At 39.3% G+C, this 20088-nt stretch overlaps 1 protein-coding gene across 1 annotated transcript; it reads right to left on the bottom strand.

Annotated features, from left to right (window-relative positions):
* Window positions 1–14528: 14528 nt before the first annotated feature.
* On the bottom strand, window positions 14529–16081 carry LOC133064773 (methionine adenosyltransferase 2 subunit beta-like). The gene has a single exon (XM_061155234.1). The coding sequence runs from the start codon at window positions 16012–16014 to the stop codon at window positions 15010–15012; it is 1005 nt and encodes a 334-aa protein (XP_061011217.1). The 5' UTR covers window positions 16015–16081; the 3' UTR covers window positions 14529–15009.
* Between the last annotated feature and the right edge of the window lie 4007 nt (window positions 16082–20088).

Genomic DNA, 20088 nt, shown 5'->3' with positions numbered 1-20088 from the left:
AGGTGTCCATAGGTATGTGTATTTATCTCTGGGCTTTCTAATTGTTCCATTGATTTTTATTTCTGTCTTTGTGCCAGTACCATACTGTCCTGAGGACTGTGGCTTTATAGTAGAGACTGAAGTCAGGCAGATTGATTCCTCCAGTTCCATTCTTCCTTCTCAAGATTACTTTGGCTATTCTAGGCTTTTTGTATTTCCATACAAACTGTAAAATTATTTGTTCTAGTTCTCTGGAAAATAACGTTGGTAGCTTGATAGGGATTGCATTGAATCTATAGATTCCTTTGGGAGGTATACTCATTTTCACTATATTGATTCTTCCAATCCATGAACATGGTATATTTCTCCGTCTATTTGTGTCCTCTTTGATTTCTTTCACCAGTGTTTTATAGTTTTCTATATATAGGTCTTTTGTTTCTTTAGGTAGATATATTCCTAAGTATTTTATTCTTTTCATTGCAATGGTGAATGGAATTGTTTCCTTGATTTCTCTTTCTGTTTTCTCATTGTTAGTGTATAGGAATGCAAGGGATTTCTGTGTGTTGATTTTATATCTTGCAACTTTACTATATTCATTGATTAGCTCTAGTAATTTTCTGGTGGAGTCTTTAGGCTTCTCTATGTAGAGTATCATGTCATCTGCAAACAGTGAGAGTTTTATTTCTTCTTTTCCAATCTGGATTCCTTTTATTTCTTTTTGTGCTCTGATTGCTGTGGCCAAAACTTCCAAAACTATGTTGAATAGTAGTGGTGAGAGTGGGCACCCTTGTCTTGTTCCTAACTTTAGAGGAAATGCCTTCAATTTCTCACTATTGAGGATAATGTTTGCTGTGGGTTTGTCAAATGTAGCTTTTATTATGCTGAGGTATGTTCCTTCTATACCTTCTTTCTGGAGGGTTTTTAACATAAATGGATGTTGAATTTTGTCAAAGGCTTTCTCTGCATGTATTTAAATAATCATATGGTTTTTATCTTTCAGTTTGTTAATGTGGTGTATTACATTGATTGATTTGCAGGTATTGAAGAACCCTTGCATCCCTGGGATAAAGCCCACTTGGTCATGATGTATGATCTTTTTAATATGTTGTTGGATTCTGTTTGCCAGAATTTTGTTAAGGATTTTTTCATCTATGTTCATCAGTGATATTGGCCTGTAGTTTTCTTTTTGTGTGTGACATCTTTGTCAGGTTTTTGTATTAGGGTGATGGTGACCTCATAGAATGAGTTTGGAAGTTTACCTGCCTCTGCAATTTTCTGGAAGAGTTTGAGCAAGATAGGTGTTAGCTCTTCTCTAAATTTTTAGTAGAATTCAGCTGTGAAGCTGTCTGGTCCTGGGCTTTTGTTTGCTGGAAGATTTCTGATTACAGTTTCGATTTCCGTGCTTGTGATGGGTCTGTTAAGATTTTCTATTTCTTCCTGGTTCAGTTTTGGAAAGTTGTACTTTTCTAAGAATCTGTCCATTTCTTCCAAGTTGTCCATTTAATTGGCATATAGTTGCTGATAGTAGTCTCTTATGATCCTTTGTATTTCTGTGTTTTCTGTTGTGATCTCTCCATTTTCATTTCTAATTTTGTTGATTTGATTTTTCTCCCTTTGTTTCTTGATGAGTCTGGATAATGATTTGTCAATTTTATTTATCTTCTCAAAGAACCAACTTTTAGCTTTGTTGATTTTTACTATGGTCTCTTTTGTTTCTTTTGCATTTACTTCTGCCCTAATTTTTATGACTTCTTTCCTTCTACTAACCCTGGGGTTCTTCATTTTTTCCTTTTCTAATGGCTTTAGGTGTAGAGTTAGGTTATTTATTTGACTTTTTTCTGGTTTCTTGAGGTAAGCCTGTATTGCTATGAACTTTTCCCTTAGCACTGCTTTTACAGTGCCCCATAGGTTTTGGGTTGTTGTGTTTTCATTTTCATTCATTTCTATGCATATTTTAATTTCTTTTTTAATTTCTTCTCTGATTTGTTGGTTATTCAGCAGTGTGTTGTTCAGCCTCCATATGTTGGAATTTTTAATAGTTTTTCTCCTGTAATTGACATCTAATCTTACTGCATAATGGTCAGAAAAGATGCCAGGAATGATTTCAATTTCTTTGAATTTACCAAGGCTAGATTTATGGCCCAGGATGTGATCTATCCTGAAGAAGGTTCCATGTGCACTTGAGAAAAAGGTGAAATTCATTTTTGGGGGTGAAATGTCCCACAGATATCAATTAGGTCTAACTGGTCTATTGTATCATTTAAAGTTTGTGTTTCCTTGGTAATTTTCTGTTTAGTTGATCTATCCATAGGTGTGAGTAGGGTATTAAAGTCTCCCACTATTATTGTGTTATTGTTAACTTCCCCTTTCATACTTCTTAGCATTTGTCTTACATTTTGTGGTGTTCCTATGTTGGGTGCACATATATTTATAATTGTTATATCTTCTTCTTGGATTGATCCTTTGATCATTATGTAGTGTCCATCTTTGTCTCTTTTCACAGCCTTTGTCTTAAAGTCTATTTTATCTGATATGAGTATTGCAACTCCTCCTTTCTTTTGGTCTCCATTTGCATGAAATATCTTTTTCCAGTCCTTCACTTTCAGTCTGTATGTGTCCCTTGTTTTGAGGTGGGTCTCTTGTAGACAGCATATATAGGGGTTTTGTTTTTGTATCCATTCAGCCAGTCTTTGTCTTTTGGTTGGGGCATTCAACCCATTTACATGTAAGGTAATTATTGATAAGTATGATCCCTTTGCCATTTACTTTGTTGTTTTGGGTTTGAGTTTATAAACCTTTTCTGTGTTTCATGTTTAGAGAAGATCCTTTAGCATTTGTTGAAGAGCTGGTTTGGAAGTGCTGAATTCTCTCAGCTTTTGCTTGTCTATAAAGCTTTTGATTTCTCCTTCATATTTGAATGAGATCCTTGCTGGGGACAGTAATCTGAGCTGTAGATTTCTTTCTTTCATCACTTTATGTATGTCCTGCCATTCCCTTCTAACCTGAAGAGTTTCTACTGAAAGATCAGCTGTTATCCTAATGGGAATCCCCTGTGTGTTAGCTGTTAATTTTCCCTTGCTGCTTTTAATATTTGTTCTTTGTGTTTGATCTTTGTTAATTTGATTAATATGTGTCTTGGGGTGTTTTGCCTTGGGTTTATCCTGTTTGGCACTCTGGGTTTCTTGGACTTGGGTGATTATTTCCTTCCTCATTTTAGGGAAGTTTTCAACTATTATCTCCTCAAGTATTTTCTCTTGATCTTTCTTTTTGTCTTCTTCTTCTGGGACTCCTATGATTCGAATGTTGGGGCGTTTAACATTGTCCCAGAGGTCTCTGAGGTTGTCCTCATTTCTTTTAATTCTTTTTTCTTTTTTCCTCTCTGCTTTATTTATTTCTACCATTCTATCTTCTACCTCACTTATCCTATCTTCTGCCTCTGCTGTTCTACTGTTGGTTCCCTCCAGAGTGTTTTTTTATCTCATTTATTGCATTGTTCATTATTGATTGACTCTTTTTTATTTCTTCTAGGTCCTTGTTAAACATTTCTTGCATCATCTTGATCCTTGTCTCCAGGCTATTTAACTGTAACTCCATTTTGTTTCCAAGATTTTGGATCATTTTCACTATCATTATTCGGAATTCTTTATCAGTTAGACTCCCTATCTCCTCCTCTTTTGTTTGATTTGGTGGGCATTTATCCTATTCCTTTACCTGCTGGGTATTTCTCTGCCTTTTCATCTTGTTTAGATTGCTGGGTTTGGGGTGGCCTTTCTGTATTCTGGCAGTTGGTGGTTCCTCTTTATTGTGGAGGTTCCTCCCTGTGGGTGGGGTTGGACGGGTAGCTTGTCAAGGTTTCCTGGTTAGGGAAGATTGTGTCGGTGTTCTGGTGGGTGGAGCTGGATTTCTTCTCTCTGGAGTGCAACGAAGTGTCCAGTAAAGAGTTTTGGTGTGACTTTGGGCAGCCTGTATATTGAAGCTCAGGTCTATGTTCCTGCATTGCTGGAGAATTTGCATGGTATGTCTTGTTCTGGAGCTTGTTGGCCCTTGGGTGGTGCTTGATTTCAGTGTAGGTATGGAGGCGTTTGATGAGCTCCTGTCAATTAATGTTCCCTGGAGTCAGGAGTTCTCTGGTGTTCTCAGGATTTGGACTTAAGCCTCCTGCCTCTGGTTTTCAGTCTCATTTTTACAGTAGCCTCAAGACTTCTCCATCTACACAGCACTGATGATAAAACATCTCGGTTAATGATGAAAAGATTCTCCACAGTGAGGGACACCCGGAGAGGTACACAGATTTATATGGAGAAGAGAAGAGGGAGGAGGGAGATAGAGCTGACCAGGAGGAGAAGAGGGGGGTTCAAAAGGGGAGAGAGCAAGTTAGCCAGTATTCACTTTCCTATGTGCTCTCCACAGTCTGGATCCCTCAGATATATTCACAGAGTTACACAGAGAGGAGAAGAAGGAGGAAGGAGACAGAGGTGACCAGGAGGATAAAAGGGGAATCAAAAGGAGAGAGACAGATCTAGCCAGTAATCAGCTCCCTAAATGTTCTCCACAGTCTGGAACACACAAAGAGATTCACAGAGTTGGGTAGAGAAGAGAAGTGGGAAGGAGGAGATAGAGGCGACCTGGTGGAGAAAAAGGAGAGTCCAAAGGGGGAGAGAGCAATCCATCCAGTAATCTCGCTCCCAAATAAAAATGGGTACTGAAGATTGGGTTCTTAAAGGTACAAAGTTGGTAACAAATACCAAAAAGCAAAGATTAAAAATCTAGAGTAGAGGTTAGATTCTCAAAACTACAGTGTTAAAGAAAAAAACAAAGTCACAAAAATTACGAAATATATATATATGAAGTTTGCTTTAGGAATAGGGTCTTTTTGTTGTTGTTGTTTTGCAAAGTAATAGTAGGTTATAAAAATGAAAATTAAAGGAGTAATAGGTGATAGAAGACTCTTGAGAGTCCCTTGGACTGCAAGGAAATCCAACCAGTCCATCCTAAAGGAGATCAGTCCTGGGTGTTCATTGGAAGGACTGACGCTGAAGGTGAAACTCCAATACTTTGGCCACCTCTTGTGAAGAGTTGACTCATTGGAAAAGACCCTGATGCTGGGAGGGATTGGAGGAAGGAGGAGAAGGGGACGACAGAGGATGAGATGGCTGGGTGGCATCACCGACTCAATGGACATGAGTTTGAGTGAACTCCGGGAGTTTGTGATGGACAGGGAGGCCTGGCGTGCTGCGATTCATGGGGTCGCAAAGAGTCAGACATGACTGAGCGACTAAGCTGAACTGAACTGAGACGACTTAAAATTTTTTTAAAAAATTTTTTTTAATTTAAAAAATGATAATAGTAAAAATATATCTAGGACCTTCTCTGGTGTTGTTGCGGACAGTGTGGGGTCAGTTCATTTTCAGATAGTTCCTTGATCCGGCTTATGCTTGTCAAGATCTATAGGCCCCTTCCTATGCAGTCGGTGCTAGCTTCAGGGTTTTAATCTATTGCACCTGTCACTTCCAACGGGGTTCCCTCTGTGTATTTTAGCTTCTTCTGTTTGCTGGTCTTCAGTGTCTAATTTCCACCCTGACACAAGGGGGCGGTGGTGGTCACTTTTTTAGGTTCACTTGCTCAGTCGTGCTGTGGGGAGGGAGGAGCACTGCAGACAAACGTTACTGGCGTGTGTGGGGAGCACTGGCAGTGTCTCAGCCGCACTGGGTGTGCCCCCGCTCACGGCTTTCCCCGTCTACACTGCTCGGGCTCCAGGTTGCTCTGCCGGGAGCTGTCTGAGGCGGTCCCTAGGTTGCGTGCACTTCCCAGGCCTGAGCAGCTCAGGTTCAGGTTCTCGGGTACTCCACAAAGGCGCAGACTCGGTTGGGCCTGCGTTTTGTGCCCTTCCCAGGTCCGAGCAGCTCAGGTGACCAGGTGCTTGGTGAGCGCGGTCACCCCCAGTTGGGGGGTGCGTCTTATCGCGTCCCCCGTCCCAGCCGCTCGGTTTTCTGGGTGTACAACAGGCGTGCCTTCTCAGGTGTGCCGTGTGTCTCTTCTGGGGAGCTGATCTCTGGCTGCGACCCTGCCGGCGGATGTCGACCGTCCAGAATCCCAAGAAGTCTTGGTTAGCTATGAAGCCTATTTGCAGTTTGGTAGAGGATGCCTTGCTGGGGCCCCGATTGCCCACTTCCGGCTCTGGCTGCCCTCACCTGCCTGTCTCCGGCGGGGGATGGGCCAGTCCGCAGCTGGCTAGCTCTTTTCAGTCATTTGTTCTGTGAGCGGGCCTGGCTCTGTCAGGTTAGGGCTTTTCGCTGGATACCTATCCCACAGTCTGGGTTGCTATCTGAAGTTAGTTCCCTCAGATTGCCCTCGGGGCATTCAGGCCCGGTCCTTACCCTAAGCGATGCAGCCCACGCCTCCCTGTCCAGTCCCCGCTTGGTAGTGGTGGATGCCAGCGTCTGTGCAGCTTCTCTGCTGGGAGTTGCCGTTAGGCACGTAATCTCTGGGTTTTAATTATTTACTTATTTTTCCTCCTGGTTATGTTGCCCTCTGAGGTTCCAAGGCTCACCACAGACTCTCCAGTGAGAGTGTTTCCTGGTGTTTGGAAACTTCTCTCTTTTTTAAGACCCCCTTCCTGGGGCGGATCTCCGTCCCTACCTCTATTGTCTCTCTTTTTATCTTTTATATCTTTTCCTACCTCCTTTTGAAAACAATGGGCTGCCTTTCTGGGTGCCTGATGTCCTCTGCCAGCATTCAGAAGTTGTTTTGTGGAATTTGCTCAGCGTTCAAATGTTTTTTCGATGAATTTGTGGGGGAGAAAGTGGTCTCCCCGTCCTATTCCTGCGCCATCTTAGGGCCGCCCCCAAATCTCTTCAATCTGTCTACTGAATCAAATGCTAGTCTCTTCCAGAAGCACCCTCTTAGCCACACCCAGAAATAATATTCTACCAGTTATATAAGACATCATTTAAGTAAGTTAAGTGGAACAAAATTAACCATCACACTGTGCTTTTGATGTCATAGCCAATAAATCATTGTCAGTTTCTATATCATGAAGATTTTTTCCCTATGGTTTCTTGTAAGAGTTTTACCAAGTTGGTTCTTATGTTTAGGTTTTGCTACGTTTCAAATTAATTTTTGTATATAGTTTAGGTAAAGATTCAACTTCATTTTGTCAATAGTCTTGAATCTTTTCTTGGACATATTTCTAGTACTATTTCCATGCTACTTAATTTGTATGACAGAACACACACATGCACATGTGTAGATATATAGATATTTGATGATCTGACATTGTATTTCTTTACCTCTGATGTATTAGATAATCTAAATCAAACTGCATATATATTAAAACAAATTGAACATGTATCAGAATACCCTGAAGAGCTTATTAAAACAGTGAATGTTGGGCTTCAACCTCAGATTTTCTGATTCAGGAAGTCTGGTATGGAGCCTGACAATTCACATTTCAAACAAGTTCCTAGTGATACTAATAATTCTGGTCTTGGGATCACACTTTGAGGACCACTGACCTAAGGTATTTATTCTTCAAAATAAGCTTTTGGATTATCTTTGCCATGTTTTAAGAAAAATTAGTCATATTTTTAAATTTGAAACTCACTAATTCTTCTTAAATTCTTTTGAAGACATTGCTTTCATTAACTTTTCTTCTGAATTCTACAGATAAGATCAGTTTCTGGTTCTTTGTCTCACTAGATTTATAATAAGCCATCCACCATTTTGTGTTGAATTTCTGGTTTCTAACACATTTTCAGCTCATTTTATATATATATATATATATATATATATATATATCAAATATTTCCTCTATACACTACCTAATTGTCTAATACCCTAAAAATTTGAAATATTAACAATTGTAATACTAGGATTTGCTGCTAAAGCAGACAATTTATACTATCCAGATAACTTATCTTCCCACAGCCCTGTTTCCAACTCTACTCTAGTCATATCCTGCCCAGTGCTTTTGGAAATTTGGTGTTCCTACTGATCTATTGGTAGATTTAAAAAAACAAAAACGCAAGATTAAGACCCTCATGTAGAAATAATATTCTTAAACATGCATCACAAAACATCTGGGGAAAAGAATGATAGCAACAGCAAAAACAACAGTAACAGAGAGATAGCTGCCTCTTTCTTTGGATGACAGAAACCCTGTATCACCAATTCTGACATCAGATAACAGAGAATATGACAAATGCATGCTATCTTGTTTCATGAAAAGATTAAGTACATACTAATTTGATAAGTATAATTGTAACATAAATTAATCAGTTTTATGATTTCTTCTATTTTCTTCTCAGAAGTTGAAATTGGGATGCCTGCTAATCTCAGTTCTTGCTGATGTTGTGGTCCCTTCTCCCATCTCCATGGGTAACTTAATGGGAAGTCAGGGGAGTGAGCAGTAGAAGTTTGGGTTATATACCATTTTAAACTGGTATTTAAACTTGGCCGTCTATAATAAAATATAGTTTTATTCCAACCTCGTAAACCTTTCTTTCTTCCTTCTCTTCTTCAAATGTATAAACACTTTATAGACAGAGACATACTTGCTTTTCATTGCAATTATTTTGATTTACTTAATATTTTTCAATATCATTGTTAATCTTTTTAAACAGTTCTTAAAAACGAGAAACTGCAGAATCAATACAAGAAAAAAACTAAAATTAAATTAAGAACAAAGATTATATCTGTTTTACCCATTGTAATGTTGGTACATAAAACTTTTAAAACAATTAGTTACTAAGAAGCTCTTAAATTTAGCATTAATCATAAAATGTTTAACATAGTTATTTAGACAAAATGTCAATGAATCATTTTTTTAAAACTTACATTCTTAACAAGAAATGAAACTGGGGAAGAGGGGACAGCTTTACCATATAAGCATTTTAACCTAAATATAACAAATTTTTATTTTTAAGGCTTTTCTAGTACAAGAGACGGAGAAGGCAATGGCACCCCACTCCAGCACTCTTGCCTGGAGAATCCCATGAATGAAGGAGCCTGGTAGGCTGCAGTCCATGGGGTCCCTGAGAGTCGGACACGACTGAGTGACTTCACTTTCACTTTTCACTTTCATGCACTGGAGAAGGAAATGGCAACCCACTCCAGTGTTCTTGCCTGGAGAATCCCAGGATCGGGGGAGCCTGGTGGGCTGCCGTCTATGGGCTCACACAGAGTCGGACACGACTGAAGTGATTTAGCATTAGCATTAGTACAAGAGAAGTGACAAAAATAAAATTACTGGAAATTTACTTTTTAACTGTATACTTCGCTCGTTTTTATTTTTTATGATCATTTCAGTTCACTCACTCAGTCATATCCAACTTTTTGCAAACTCATGGACTGCATGAAGCATGCCAGGTTTTCCTGTCCATCACCAGCTCTCAGAGCCTGCTCAAACTCATGTCCGTTGAGTCGGTGAAGCCATCCAACCATCTCATCCTCTGTCGTCCCCTTCTCCTCCTGTCTTCAATCTTTCCCAGTATCAGAGTCTTTTCCAAAGAGTCAGTTCTTCGCATCAGATGGCCAAAGTATTGGAATTTCAACTTTAACTTCAATCCTTCCAATGAATATTCAGGACTGATTTCCTTTAGGATTGACTGGTTTGCTCTCCTTGCAATCCAAGGAATTCTCAAGAGTCTTCTCCAACACCACAGTCCAAAAGCATCAATACTTCAGTGCTCAGCTTTCTGTATGGTCCAGCTTTCACATCCATACATGACTACTGGAAAAATCATAGCTTTGACTATACCCACATTTGTCAGCAAAGTAATGTCTAGGTTTTTTCATTTGCTGTCTAGAATTGTCATAGCTTTTCTTCCAAGGAACAAGCGTCTTTTAAATTCACGGCTGCAGTCACCATCTGCAGGGATTCTGGAGCCCCAAAAAACAAAGTCTGTCACTGTTTCCATTGTTTTCCCCATCTGTTTGCCACGAAGTGATAGGACCGGATGCCATAATATTCGTTTTTTGAATATTGAGCTTTAGGTCAACTTTTTCGCTCTCCTCTTTCATTTTCATCAAGAGGCTCTTTAGTTCCTCTTTGCTTTCTGCCATAAGGATGGTGTCATCTGTATATCTGATTATTACTGATATTTCTCCCAGCAATCTTTATTTCCGCTTGTGCTTCATCCAGCCTGGCATTTTACATGTTGTACCCTGCATATAAGCTAAATAAGCAGTGTGACAATATACAGCCTTGACGTACTCCTTTCCCGATTTGGAACCAGTCTGTTGTTCTATGTCCAGTTCTAACTGTTGCTTCTTGACCTGAATACAGCTTTCTTAGGAGGCAAGACAGGTGGTCTGGTATTCCCATTGCTTGAAGAATTTTCCACAGTTTGTGTGATCCACACTGTCAAACTTATGGCATAGTCAATAAAGCAGAAGTAGATGTTTTTCTGGAACTCTCTTGCTTTTTCGATGATCCAGTGGATGTTGGCAATTTGATCTCTGGTTCTTCTGCCTTTTCTAAATAGAGCTTGAACATCTGGAATTTCTCAGTTCACATATTGTTGAAGCCTATTTTGGAGAATTTTGAGCATTACTTTGCTAGTGTGTGAGATGAGGGCAATTGTGTGGTAGTTTGAACATTCTTTGACATTGCCCTTCCTTGGAATTGGAATGAAAACTGACTTTTCCAGTTGTGGCCACTGCTGAGTTATCCACATTTGCTGGCAAATTGAGTGCAGCACTTTCACAGTATCATCTTTTAGGATATGAAATAGCCCAAGTGGAATTCCATAACTTCCACTAGCTTTGTTCATAGTGATGCTTCTTAAGGCCCACTTGACTTTGCATTACAGGATGTTTGGTTCTAGGTGAGTGATCACACCATTGTGGTTATCTGGCTCATGAAGATCTTTTTTGTATAGTTCTTCTGTGTATTCTTGCCACCTCTTCTTAATATCTTCTGCTTCTGTTAGGTCCCTACAGTTTCCCTACAGTCCTTTATTGTGGCCATCTTTGCATGAAATATTCCCTTGGTATCTTTAATTTTCTTGAAGTGATCTCTAGTCTTTCCCATTCTATTGTTTTTCTCTATTTCTTTGCATTGATCACTGAGGAAGACTTTCTCTTTTATCATATTTTTTATGATAAAATATTTTAATAGTATCTATTATTTCACTGGGATTCACTTATTCCAGCAGAAGTTCTCATCAAATTTTCTAAAATTTTTCTCTTAGAACCAGGTCACACAAAAGGTTGAAACAGATGATTTTGAGTGTTGGAAGAAGTTTTCCATCATTTTAGTTAAATTTTTTTCTTCTCCTTTCAGAGTAAACATGGGATTCCAGAAGTGGCAGTAAAGGATCAGTTATTCTCTGCAAGATGTGAATTATATCTCTTTCTGGTTTGAAATATCTCCTAACTACCTATCATTTGCTCTCTAAAGGTTATTATTTTATTTTTAACCTTCCTAAGGTTTTATTTTTGGTTTTGCCTATTCTAAACTACAGATTTGTGCTTTTCTTTGACTGAGTTTTAGCGTTTATAGAGCATGTAAACTTTACAATACACTAACTAAAATCCACTAGCTGAAAAATGAACAAGTCAAAGTGTACTTTCTCACCATTTCTATTCAAAATGGTACTAGAAGACCTAGATAATACAACAAAACAAGAAAAGGAAATCAAAGTGTACAGATTAGAAGCAGGGACTATAATTGTTTTTATTCTCAGATAATATGGTTGCTATGTAGAGGATCTCAAAAAATTGATAAAATATTCCAGAACTAGTAAGCAAATACCACAAGTTTCTAGGGTACAATGTCAATATACAAAACTACTTTTTATGTGCCAGCAATAAACAAATAAAATTTGAAATTAAAAACAATACCACCTTCTTTAGCATACAAATGATGTAGTTAGATATAAATTTAGTATAATATGCACAGGATATACATACAGAAAACTATCAAATGCTATTGAAGTAAATTAATAGGGATCTAAATTAAAGGAAAGATTGTGTTAATATTTCAACTCTACCCACTCTGATATATAAATTTAATGCAATCGCATCAAAATCTAAATAAACTGTTTTGTAGATACTGACAAGCTTGATACTAAATATTATTGAGAAATACAGAAAACCTAATATATCCAACATAAAACTGAAGAGGAACAAAGTTATAGAATATATGCTACCCAGTTTCAAGACTTACTACAAAGCTACAATTGTTAAGACAGGGTCATATTGACAAACAACAGACATAGAGAACAGAATAATAGAACAAAATAGCACACAGATATACCCACAAAAACACAATCAGTTGATCTTTAACAAACAAATGGTGTTGGAAAAACCCAATCTTTACATGCAAAAAAAAAAACAAAAACAAAAAAACAAAAACCCTAACAAAACCAAACCTAGAAATTCATCTGACACTTTTTACTATAATTAATTAAAAATAGATCTAGGACTGAAAGTAGCATGCAATTTATAAATCTCCTAGAGCAAGTTATAGATGAAAACATTAATTAAGGTTTGATGTTGAGTTTTAGATAAAACACCAAACATGATTAATGAAAAAAATTGCTTTCATTAAAATTAAAAGTTTCTGATGTGAAGATATGTTTTAGAAGATGAAAAGGCAAAAGATATACTAGGAGAAAATGTTTGTACAACATTAACTCATAAATAATGTATATCAAAAATTACAAAGAACTCTTTAAAACTCAATGATAAGAAAGTAATAAGAACTAAAAATAGGCAAAAATAACTCTACAGACATTGTATCAAAGAACATATACTGACTGCAGATAAGCAAATGAAAAAATGCTTCATATTATATGTATCAAAATGATGAAAAAGCAATAGTGATTTACCACTACACACTACAGTGGTTAAAATTGAAACACCTGAGTATACCAATTATGGCAAGATTGCACATAAACTCTTTTTTAATAACGATAGTTGATTTACAATAGTAAAGAGGGTCGTAAAGTGTTGCAAATGATTGAAGTGACTTAGCAAAGCACAACATAGCACAATCCCCAAGAAAAAGAAATGCAAAAGTGCAAAATGGCTCTCTGAGGAGGCCTTATAAATAGCTGAGAAAAAAAGAGAACAGGAAGGCAAAGAAGAAAAGGAAAGACATATCCATCTGAATGCAGAGTTCCAAAGAATAGCAAGGAGTGATTTTAAAAAAGTATTCTTAAGTGAACAATGCAAAGAAATAGAGGAAAACAATAGAATGGGAAAGACTAGAGATCTCTTCAAGAAAATTAGAGATACCAAAGGAACATTTCATGCAAAGGTGAGCAAAATATAGGCAGAAGTGGTATGGATTTTACTGAAGCAGAAGATATTAAGAAAGGTGGCAAGAATACACAGAGTTCAGTTCAGTCGCTCAGTCGTGTCCGACTCTTTGCGAACCCATGAATCAAAGTACGCCAGGCCTCCCTGTCTTTCACAAACTCCCGGAGTTTACTCAAACTCATGCCCATCAAGTCAGTGATGCCATCCAGTCATCTCATCCTCTGTCGTCCCCTTCTCCTCCTTCCTCCAATCCCTCCTAGCAACAGGGACTTCTCCAACGAGTCAACTCTTCGCATGAGGTGGCCAAAGTATTGGAGTTCCAGCTTCAGCATCAGTCCTTCCCATGAACACCCAGGACTGATCTCCTTCAGGATGGACTGGTTGGATCTCCTTGCAGTCCAAGGGACTCTCAAGAGTCTTCTCCAACACCATAGTGCAAAAGCATCAATTTTTCGTTGCTCAGCTTTCTTCACAGTCCAACTCTCACATTCATACATGACCACTGGAAAAAACCATAGCCTTGACCAGATGGACCTTTGTTGGCAAAGTAATGTCTCTGCTTTTTAATATGCTATCTAGGTTGGTCATAACTTTCCTTCCAAGGAGTAATCGTCTTTTTTTTTTTTTTTTTTTTCCATTTATTTTTATTAGTTGGAGGCTAATTACTTTACAATATTGTAGTGGTTTTTGCCATACACATGAATCAGCTGTGGATTTACATGTGTTCCCCATCCTGAACCCCCCTCCCACTTCCATCCCCATTCCATCCTTAAAAGACGCATATATGGAATTTAAAAAGATGGTAACGATAACCCTATATGCGTCTTTTAATTTCATGGGTGCAATCACCATCTGCAGTGATTTTGGAGCCCAAAAAAGTAAAGTCTGACACTGTTTCCACTGTTTCCTCATCTATTTCCCATGAGGTGATGGGACCAGATGAAATGATCTTAGTTTTCTGAATGTTAAGCTTTTTTTTTTTTTTTTTTTTTTTTTTTTACCATGCCAGCAGTACATATTTATTATTATTTATGAATGGTCAAGACTTACAAGGCCCATTACTATTAGTATAACCGCACATATGAAATATCACTTAGTGACATGGAGTGAAAAGGACAGTTTCATATATATTTAAAAAATACATACACATACACACAGTCTCTCTCTCAAACATTCACCGTTCACTGCTACAAAAGCAGGAGGTATCAAGCTGCAGGAGTTCCAATATACATAACATGTTGAAATATCTCAAGCATAAAAACTGCACTTAGGTTGCAAAAATAAAGTTTCTTTCTTCAGACATTTTGATCTGAGCTCAAGCAAAGCAAACATGAACACCAATGATTTGTATCCTATTTAACACAATTTAAAACATAAAAGGATAAACAGTTGTAAAAGTCCTGAAAATGTAGAGGTTATTTATAGGAATGAACAATGCATTTCTTCCCCCTCCCCCAAAAAAAGTCTACAGCAGACGTGTTTCATCCTGGCTCTCAAATACTTGAAAATCATAATTTACTATATTCACACAGCAAATTGAGGCAGAACAAAATGAGAAAATCATTACTTCAAACAAGGCATTATTGCCCTTAAGTTTCCCTAGACAATTCACTAGTGCAAGAGCATCATTTACCTGAAAGATCATGAATCACAATTGAAGAGCACTCATACAAAACTATTTCCTTTTTTCTTTAAAAAGTGCCATGACTTCTTGACTTCTCGTTTTAAAAAACCACCACCACCACCCCCACCACCACACATACACTAATGAAAGACCGTCTGTCTCCATCTCTTGTCAATGAGGAAAGGCCAGAGTGACTCTTTGATTCCAATTCGGAATGGTGTTCGCTGGCCAATGCCCAAGGTCTCCAATTTGGAGCAATCAAGCTGAGCATTTCTCGGACGTTGTGCTCCTACAACAGGGCTGTCAGTTATCGGTCTTAAGTGGCTGCTGGGGAGGTTGAAGGCATCTGCAATTGCACACGCCATTTCATACTTAGTCATCTGTTCGTTCCCGGACCGGTGAAAGTTTCCCTTAATTGATGGATCCAGCATCCTCTTCTCTGCTAGCTGACGGCACACGGTGGCCACGTCTTTGACGTGCGTGGGGAACCGCTGTTGCCAGTGGTCCATGTTGGCGGACTTGTTGCTGAACTGCACTTTATCAAACATAATAGTCACGGCACTTTCCTCAAGCCTTTCAACTTCTCCATACAGAACAGGAATTCTCAAAACAGCAGCTCCTAAATTGTTCTCCAGGACGGCCTTTTCTCCTTCTAATTTTGTTTTGCCATATAGATTTAGGGGATTTGGTATATCTTCCTCTCTATAACGTGGGTTTGTTCCATCAAAAACATAATCAGAGCTAATGTAGATTAGAAATGCTCCAATTGCAGCTGCTTCCTTTGCTAAATTCCCAGAAGCATTCACGTTAAGTTGAGAAGCAGCATCTGGGTGATTTTCTACAACATCTGGCCTTCTCTCTGCTGCACAATGTACGATGACATGAGGCTGAAAATCATAAATGATGTGATGAACTGCATTAGAATCCAAGAGACTGACCTGCTCAAATTTTGGTCTTGCTCTTCTAAAACCACAGCCAACGGCATGCCAATTATTCTGCTGAAATTCTTTGTACACAGCTCTGCCAAGAAGCCCAGTGGCACCAGTAATGAGAACCCGCCTGCTGGGGATGTTAACTTCCTCCTCCACCAACCGGCAGTCCCCGGGAACAAAGTGGATAGAGAGCTCTTTCTCCCGGCCCACCATGCCCGCCGTCTTTGCGCTGTCGTCGCCGCCGCCGCCGCAGCGACCGCCACTTCCTTCAGCCCGAGATCGCGGCGGGCCGCTGAATGTTAAGCTTTAAGCCAACTTTTGCACTCTCCTCTTTCACTTTCATCAAGAGGCTTTTTAGTTCCTCTTCACTTTCTGCCGTAAGGGCGGTGTCATCTGTGTATCTGAGGTTGTTGATATTTCTCCTGGCAATCTTGATTCCACCTTGTGCTTCTTCCAGCTCAGCATTTCTCATGATGTATTCTGCATATAAGTTAAATAACCAGGGTGACAATATACAGCCTTGACGTTCTCCTTTTCTTATTTGGAACCAGTCGCTGTTCCATGTCCATTTCTAACTGTTTCTTCCTGACCTGCATACAGGTTTCTCAACAGGCAGGTCAGGTGGTCTGGTACTCACATATCTTTCAGAATTTTCCACAGTTTATTGTGATCCACACAGTCGAAGGGTTTGGCATAGTCCATAAAGCAGAAATAGATGTTTTTCTGGAACTCTCTTGCTTTTTCAATGATCCAGCGGATATCGGCAATTTGATCTCTGGTTCCTCTGCCTTTCCTAAAACCAGCTTGAACATCTGGAAGTTCACGGTTCACGTATTGCTGAAGCCTGGCTTGGAGAATTTTTAGCATTACCTTACTATCGTGTGAGATGAGTGCAATTGTACAGTAGTTTGAGCATTCTTTGGCATTGCCTTTTTTTAGGGATTGGAATGAAAACGGACGTTTTCCAGTCCTGGGGCCACTGCTGAGTTTTGCAAATTTGCTGACATAATGAATGCAGCATTTTCACAGCATCATCTTTCAAGATTTGAAATAGCTCAACTGGAATTCCATCACATCCACTAGCTTTGTTCGTAGTGATGCTTTCTAAGGCCCACTTGACTTTACATTCCAGGATGTCTGGCTCTAGGTGAGTGATCACACCACTGTGATTATCTGGGTCATGAAGATCTTTTTTGTATAGTTCTTCTGTGTATTCTTGCCACCTCTTCTTTATATCTTCTGTTTCTGTTAAGTCCATACCATTTCTGTCCTTTATCGAACCCATCTTTGCATGAAATATTCCCTTGGTATCTCTAATTTTCTTGAAGAGATCTCTAGTCTTTCCCATTCTGCTTTTTTTTTTTTTTTTTTCTCTCTCTATTTCTTTGCATTGATCACTGAGGAAGGCTTTCTTATCTCTCCTTGCTGTTCTTTGGAACTCTGCATTCAAATGGGAATATCTTTCTTTTTCTCCTTTGCTTTTCACTTCTCTCCTTTTCACAGCTATTTGTAAGGCCTCCTCAAACAACCATCTTGCCTTTTTGCATTTCTTCTCCATGGGGATGGTCTTGATCCCTGTCTCCTGTACAGTGTCACGAACCTCCGTCCATAGTTCATCAGGCACTCTATCAGATCTAGTCCCTTAAATCTATTTCTCACTTCTACTGTATAGCCATAAGGGATTTGACTTAGGTCATACCTGAATGGTCTAGTGGTTTTCCCTACTTTCTTCAGTTTAAGTCTGAATTTGGCAATAAGGAGTTCATGATCTGAGTCACAGTCAGCTCCCGGTCTTGTTTTTGCTGACTGTATAGAGCTTCTCCATCTTTGGCTGCAAAGAATATAATTGATCTGATTTCGGTGTTGACCATCTGGTGATGTCCATGTGTAGAGTCTTCTCTTGTGTTGTTGGAAGAGGGTGTTTGCTATGACCAGAGCGTTCTCTTGGCAGAACTCTATTAGCCTTTGCCCTGCTTCATTCAGTACTCCAAGGCCAAATTTGCCTGTTACTCCAGGTGTTTCTTGACTTCCTACTTTTGCATTCCAGTCCCCTATAATAAAAAGGACATCTTTTTTGGGTGTTATTTCTAAATGGTCTTGTAGGTCTTCATAGAACCGTTCAACTTCAGCTTCTTCAGTGTTACTGGTTGGGGCATAGGCTTGGATTACCGTTATATTGAATGGTTTGCCTTGGAAACAAACAGAGATCATTCTGTTGGTTTTGAGATTGCATCCAAGTACTCCGTTTTGTACTCTTTTGTTGACTGTGATGGCTACTCCATTTCTTCTAAGGGGTTCCTGCCCACAGTAGTAGATATAATGGTCATCTGAGTTAAGTTCACCCATTTCAGTCCATTTTAGTTCACTGATTCCTAAAATGTCAACATTCACTCTTGCCATCTCCTGTTTGACCACTTCCAATTTGCCTTGATTCATGGACCTAACATTCCAGGTTCCTATGCAATATTGCCCTTTACAGCATCAGACCTTGCTTCTATCACCAGTCACATCCACAACTGTATATTGTTTTTGCTTTGGCTCCATCCCTTCATTCTTTCTGGAGTTATTTCTCCACTGATCTCCAGTAGCATATTTGGGAGTTCCTTTTCAGTATCCTATCATTTTGCCTTCTCATACTGTTCATGGGGTTCTCAAGGCAAGAATACTGAAGTGGTTTGCCATTCCCTTCTCCAGTGGGCCATATTCTGTCAGATCTCTCCCCCATGACCTGACCATCCTGGGTAGCCCCACATGGCATGGCTTAGTTTCATTGAGTTAGACAAGACTGTGGTCCTGTGATCAGACTCGCTACTTTTCTGTGATTATGGTTTTAGTGTGTCTGCCCTCTGATGCCCTCTCACAACACCTACCATCTTACTTGGGTTTCTCTTACCTTGAACATGGGGTATCTCTTCACTGCTGCTCCAGCAAAGCACAGCCACTGCTCCTTACCTTGGATGAGGGGTGTCTCCTCACGGCCGCCCCTCCTGACCTTGAATGTGAAGTAGCTCCTCTCGGCCCTCCTGCGCCCATGCAGCAGCAGCTCCTTGGAAGCGGGGTAGCTCCTCTCGGGCACAGAAGAACTATACAAAAACGATCTTAATGACCCAGATAACCACAATGGTGTAATCACTAACCTAGAACAAAACATCCTGCAGTGCAAAGTCAAGTAGGACTTAGAAAGCATTTTTATGAACAAAGCTAATGGAGATGATGGAATTCCAGCTGAGCTATTTCAAATCCTAAAAGATGATGCCATTAAAGTGCTGTACTCTATAAGCCAGCAAATTTGGACAACTCAGCAGTGGCGACACTAGAAAAGATCAGTTTTCATTCTCATCCCAAAGAAGGGCAATGCCAAAGAATGTTCAAACTACCGCACAATTGCATTTCACATGCTAGCAAGGTAATGCTCAAAATCCTTCAAGCTAGGCTTCAACAGTGTGTGAACTGAGAACTTTCACATGGATTTAGAAAAGACAGAGGAATCAGAGATCAAGTTGCCAACCTCCACTGGATTGTAGAAAAAGCAAGGAAATTCCAAAAGGAAAACATCTACTTCTGCTTCATTGATTACGATGGGGATCACAACAAACTGTGGAAAACTGTGAAAGAAATGGGAATACCAGAACACCTTACCTTTCTCCTAAGAAACCTGTATGCAGGTCAAGAAGCAACAGTTAGAACCATACATGCAACAACAGACTGGTTCAAACTTTTGAAAGGTATATATCAAGGCTGGATATTGTCACCCTGCTTATTTAACTTATACACACAGTACAGCATGCAAACTTCTGGAATGGATGAAAGACAAACTGGAAACTCCCATGCTAGATGAATGCACAGAGAAAAAATAGTCTACTTACATTAAGTCTTTAAAAGTATGATTTTTCTTTAATTGTAGTTTTTACTCTAACAAATACTATTCAGTTGGCTAAAGTTGCATGCGTGCATGCTCAGTTGCTTCAGTTGTATCTGACTGACTCTTTGTGACCCAAGGCACTACAGCCTGCCAGGTTCCTCTGTCCATAAGGATTCTCCAGGCAAGAATACTGGAGTGGGTTGTCACACCCTTCTCCAAGAGATCTTCCTTAACCAGAGATCAAGCACATGTCTCCCATGGTTCCTGCATTGCAGACAGATTATTTACAGATGAGCTGCTGGGGAAGCCCCAGTTGGCTAAAGTTAGGTTAATCCAAACTGGCTCTACCACATTCTAGCTACTTCTGAGAAGAAGAAAAAAAAGAAAGAAAGAGGAATAAAGATTTTTTAGTCATGTGTGTCTAT

The sequence above is a fragment of the Dama dama genome, chromosome 11 (assembly GCF_033118175.1).
Source record: "Dama dama isolate Ldn47 chromosome 11, ASM3311817v1, whole genome shotgun sequence".
In the NCBI taxonomy this organism is placed as follows: domain Eukaryota; kingdom Metazoa; phylum Chordata; class Mammalia; order Artiodactyla; family Cervidae; genus Dama; species Dama dama.
This window is presented reverse-complemented; position numbering and strand designations above follow the sequence as displayed.

Bases quoted from the DNA above. Each gene is read 5' to 3' on its own strand.
- LOC133064773 (XM_061155234.1), bottom strand. From the start codon at position 16,014: ATGGTGGGCCGGGAGAAAGAGCTCTCTATCCACTTTGTTCCCGGGGAC.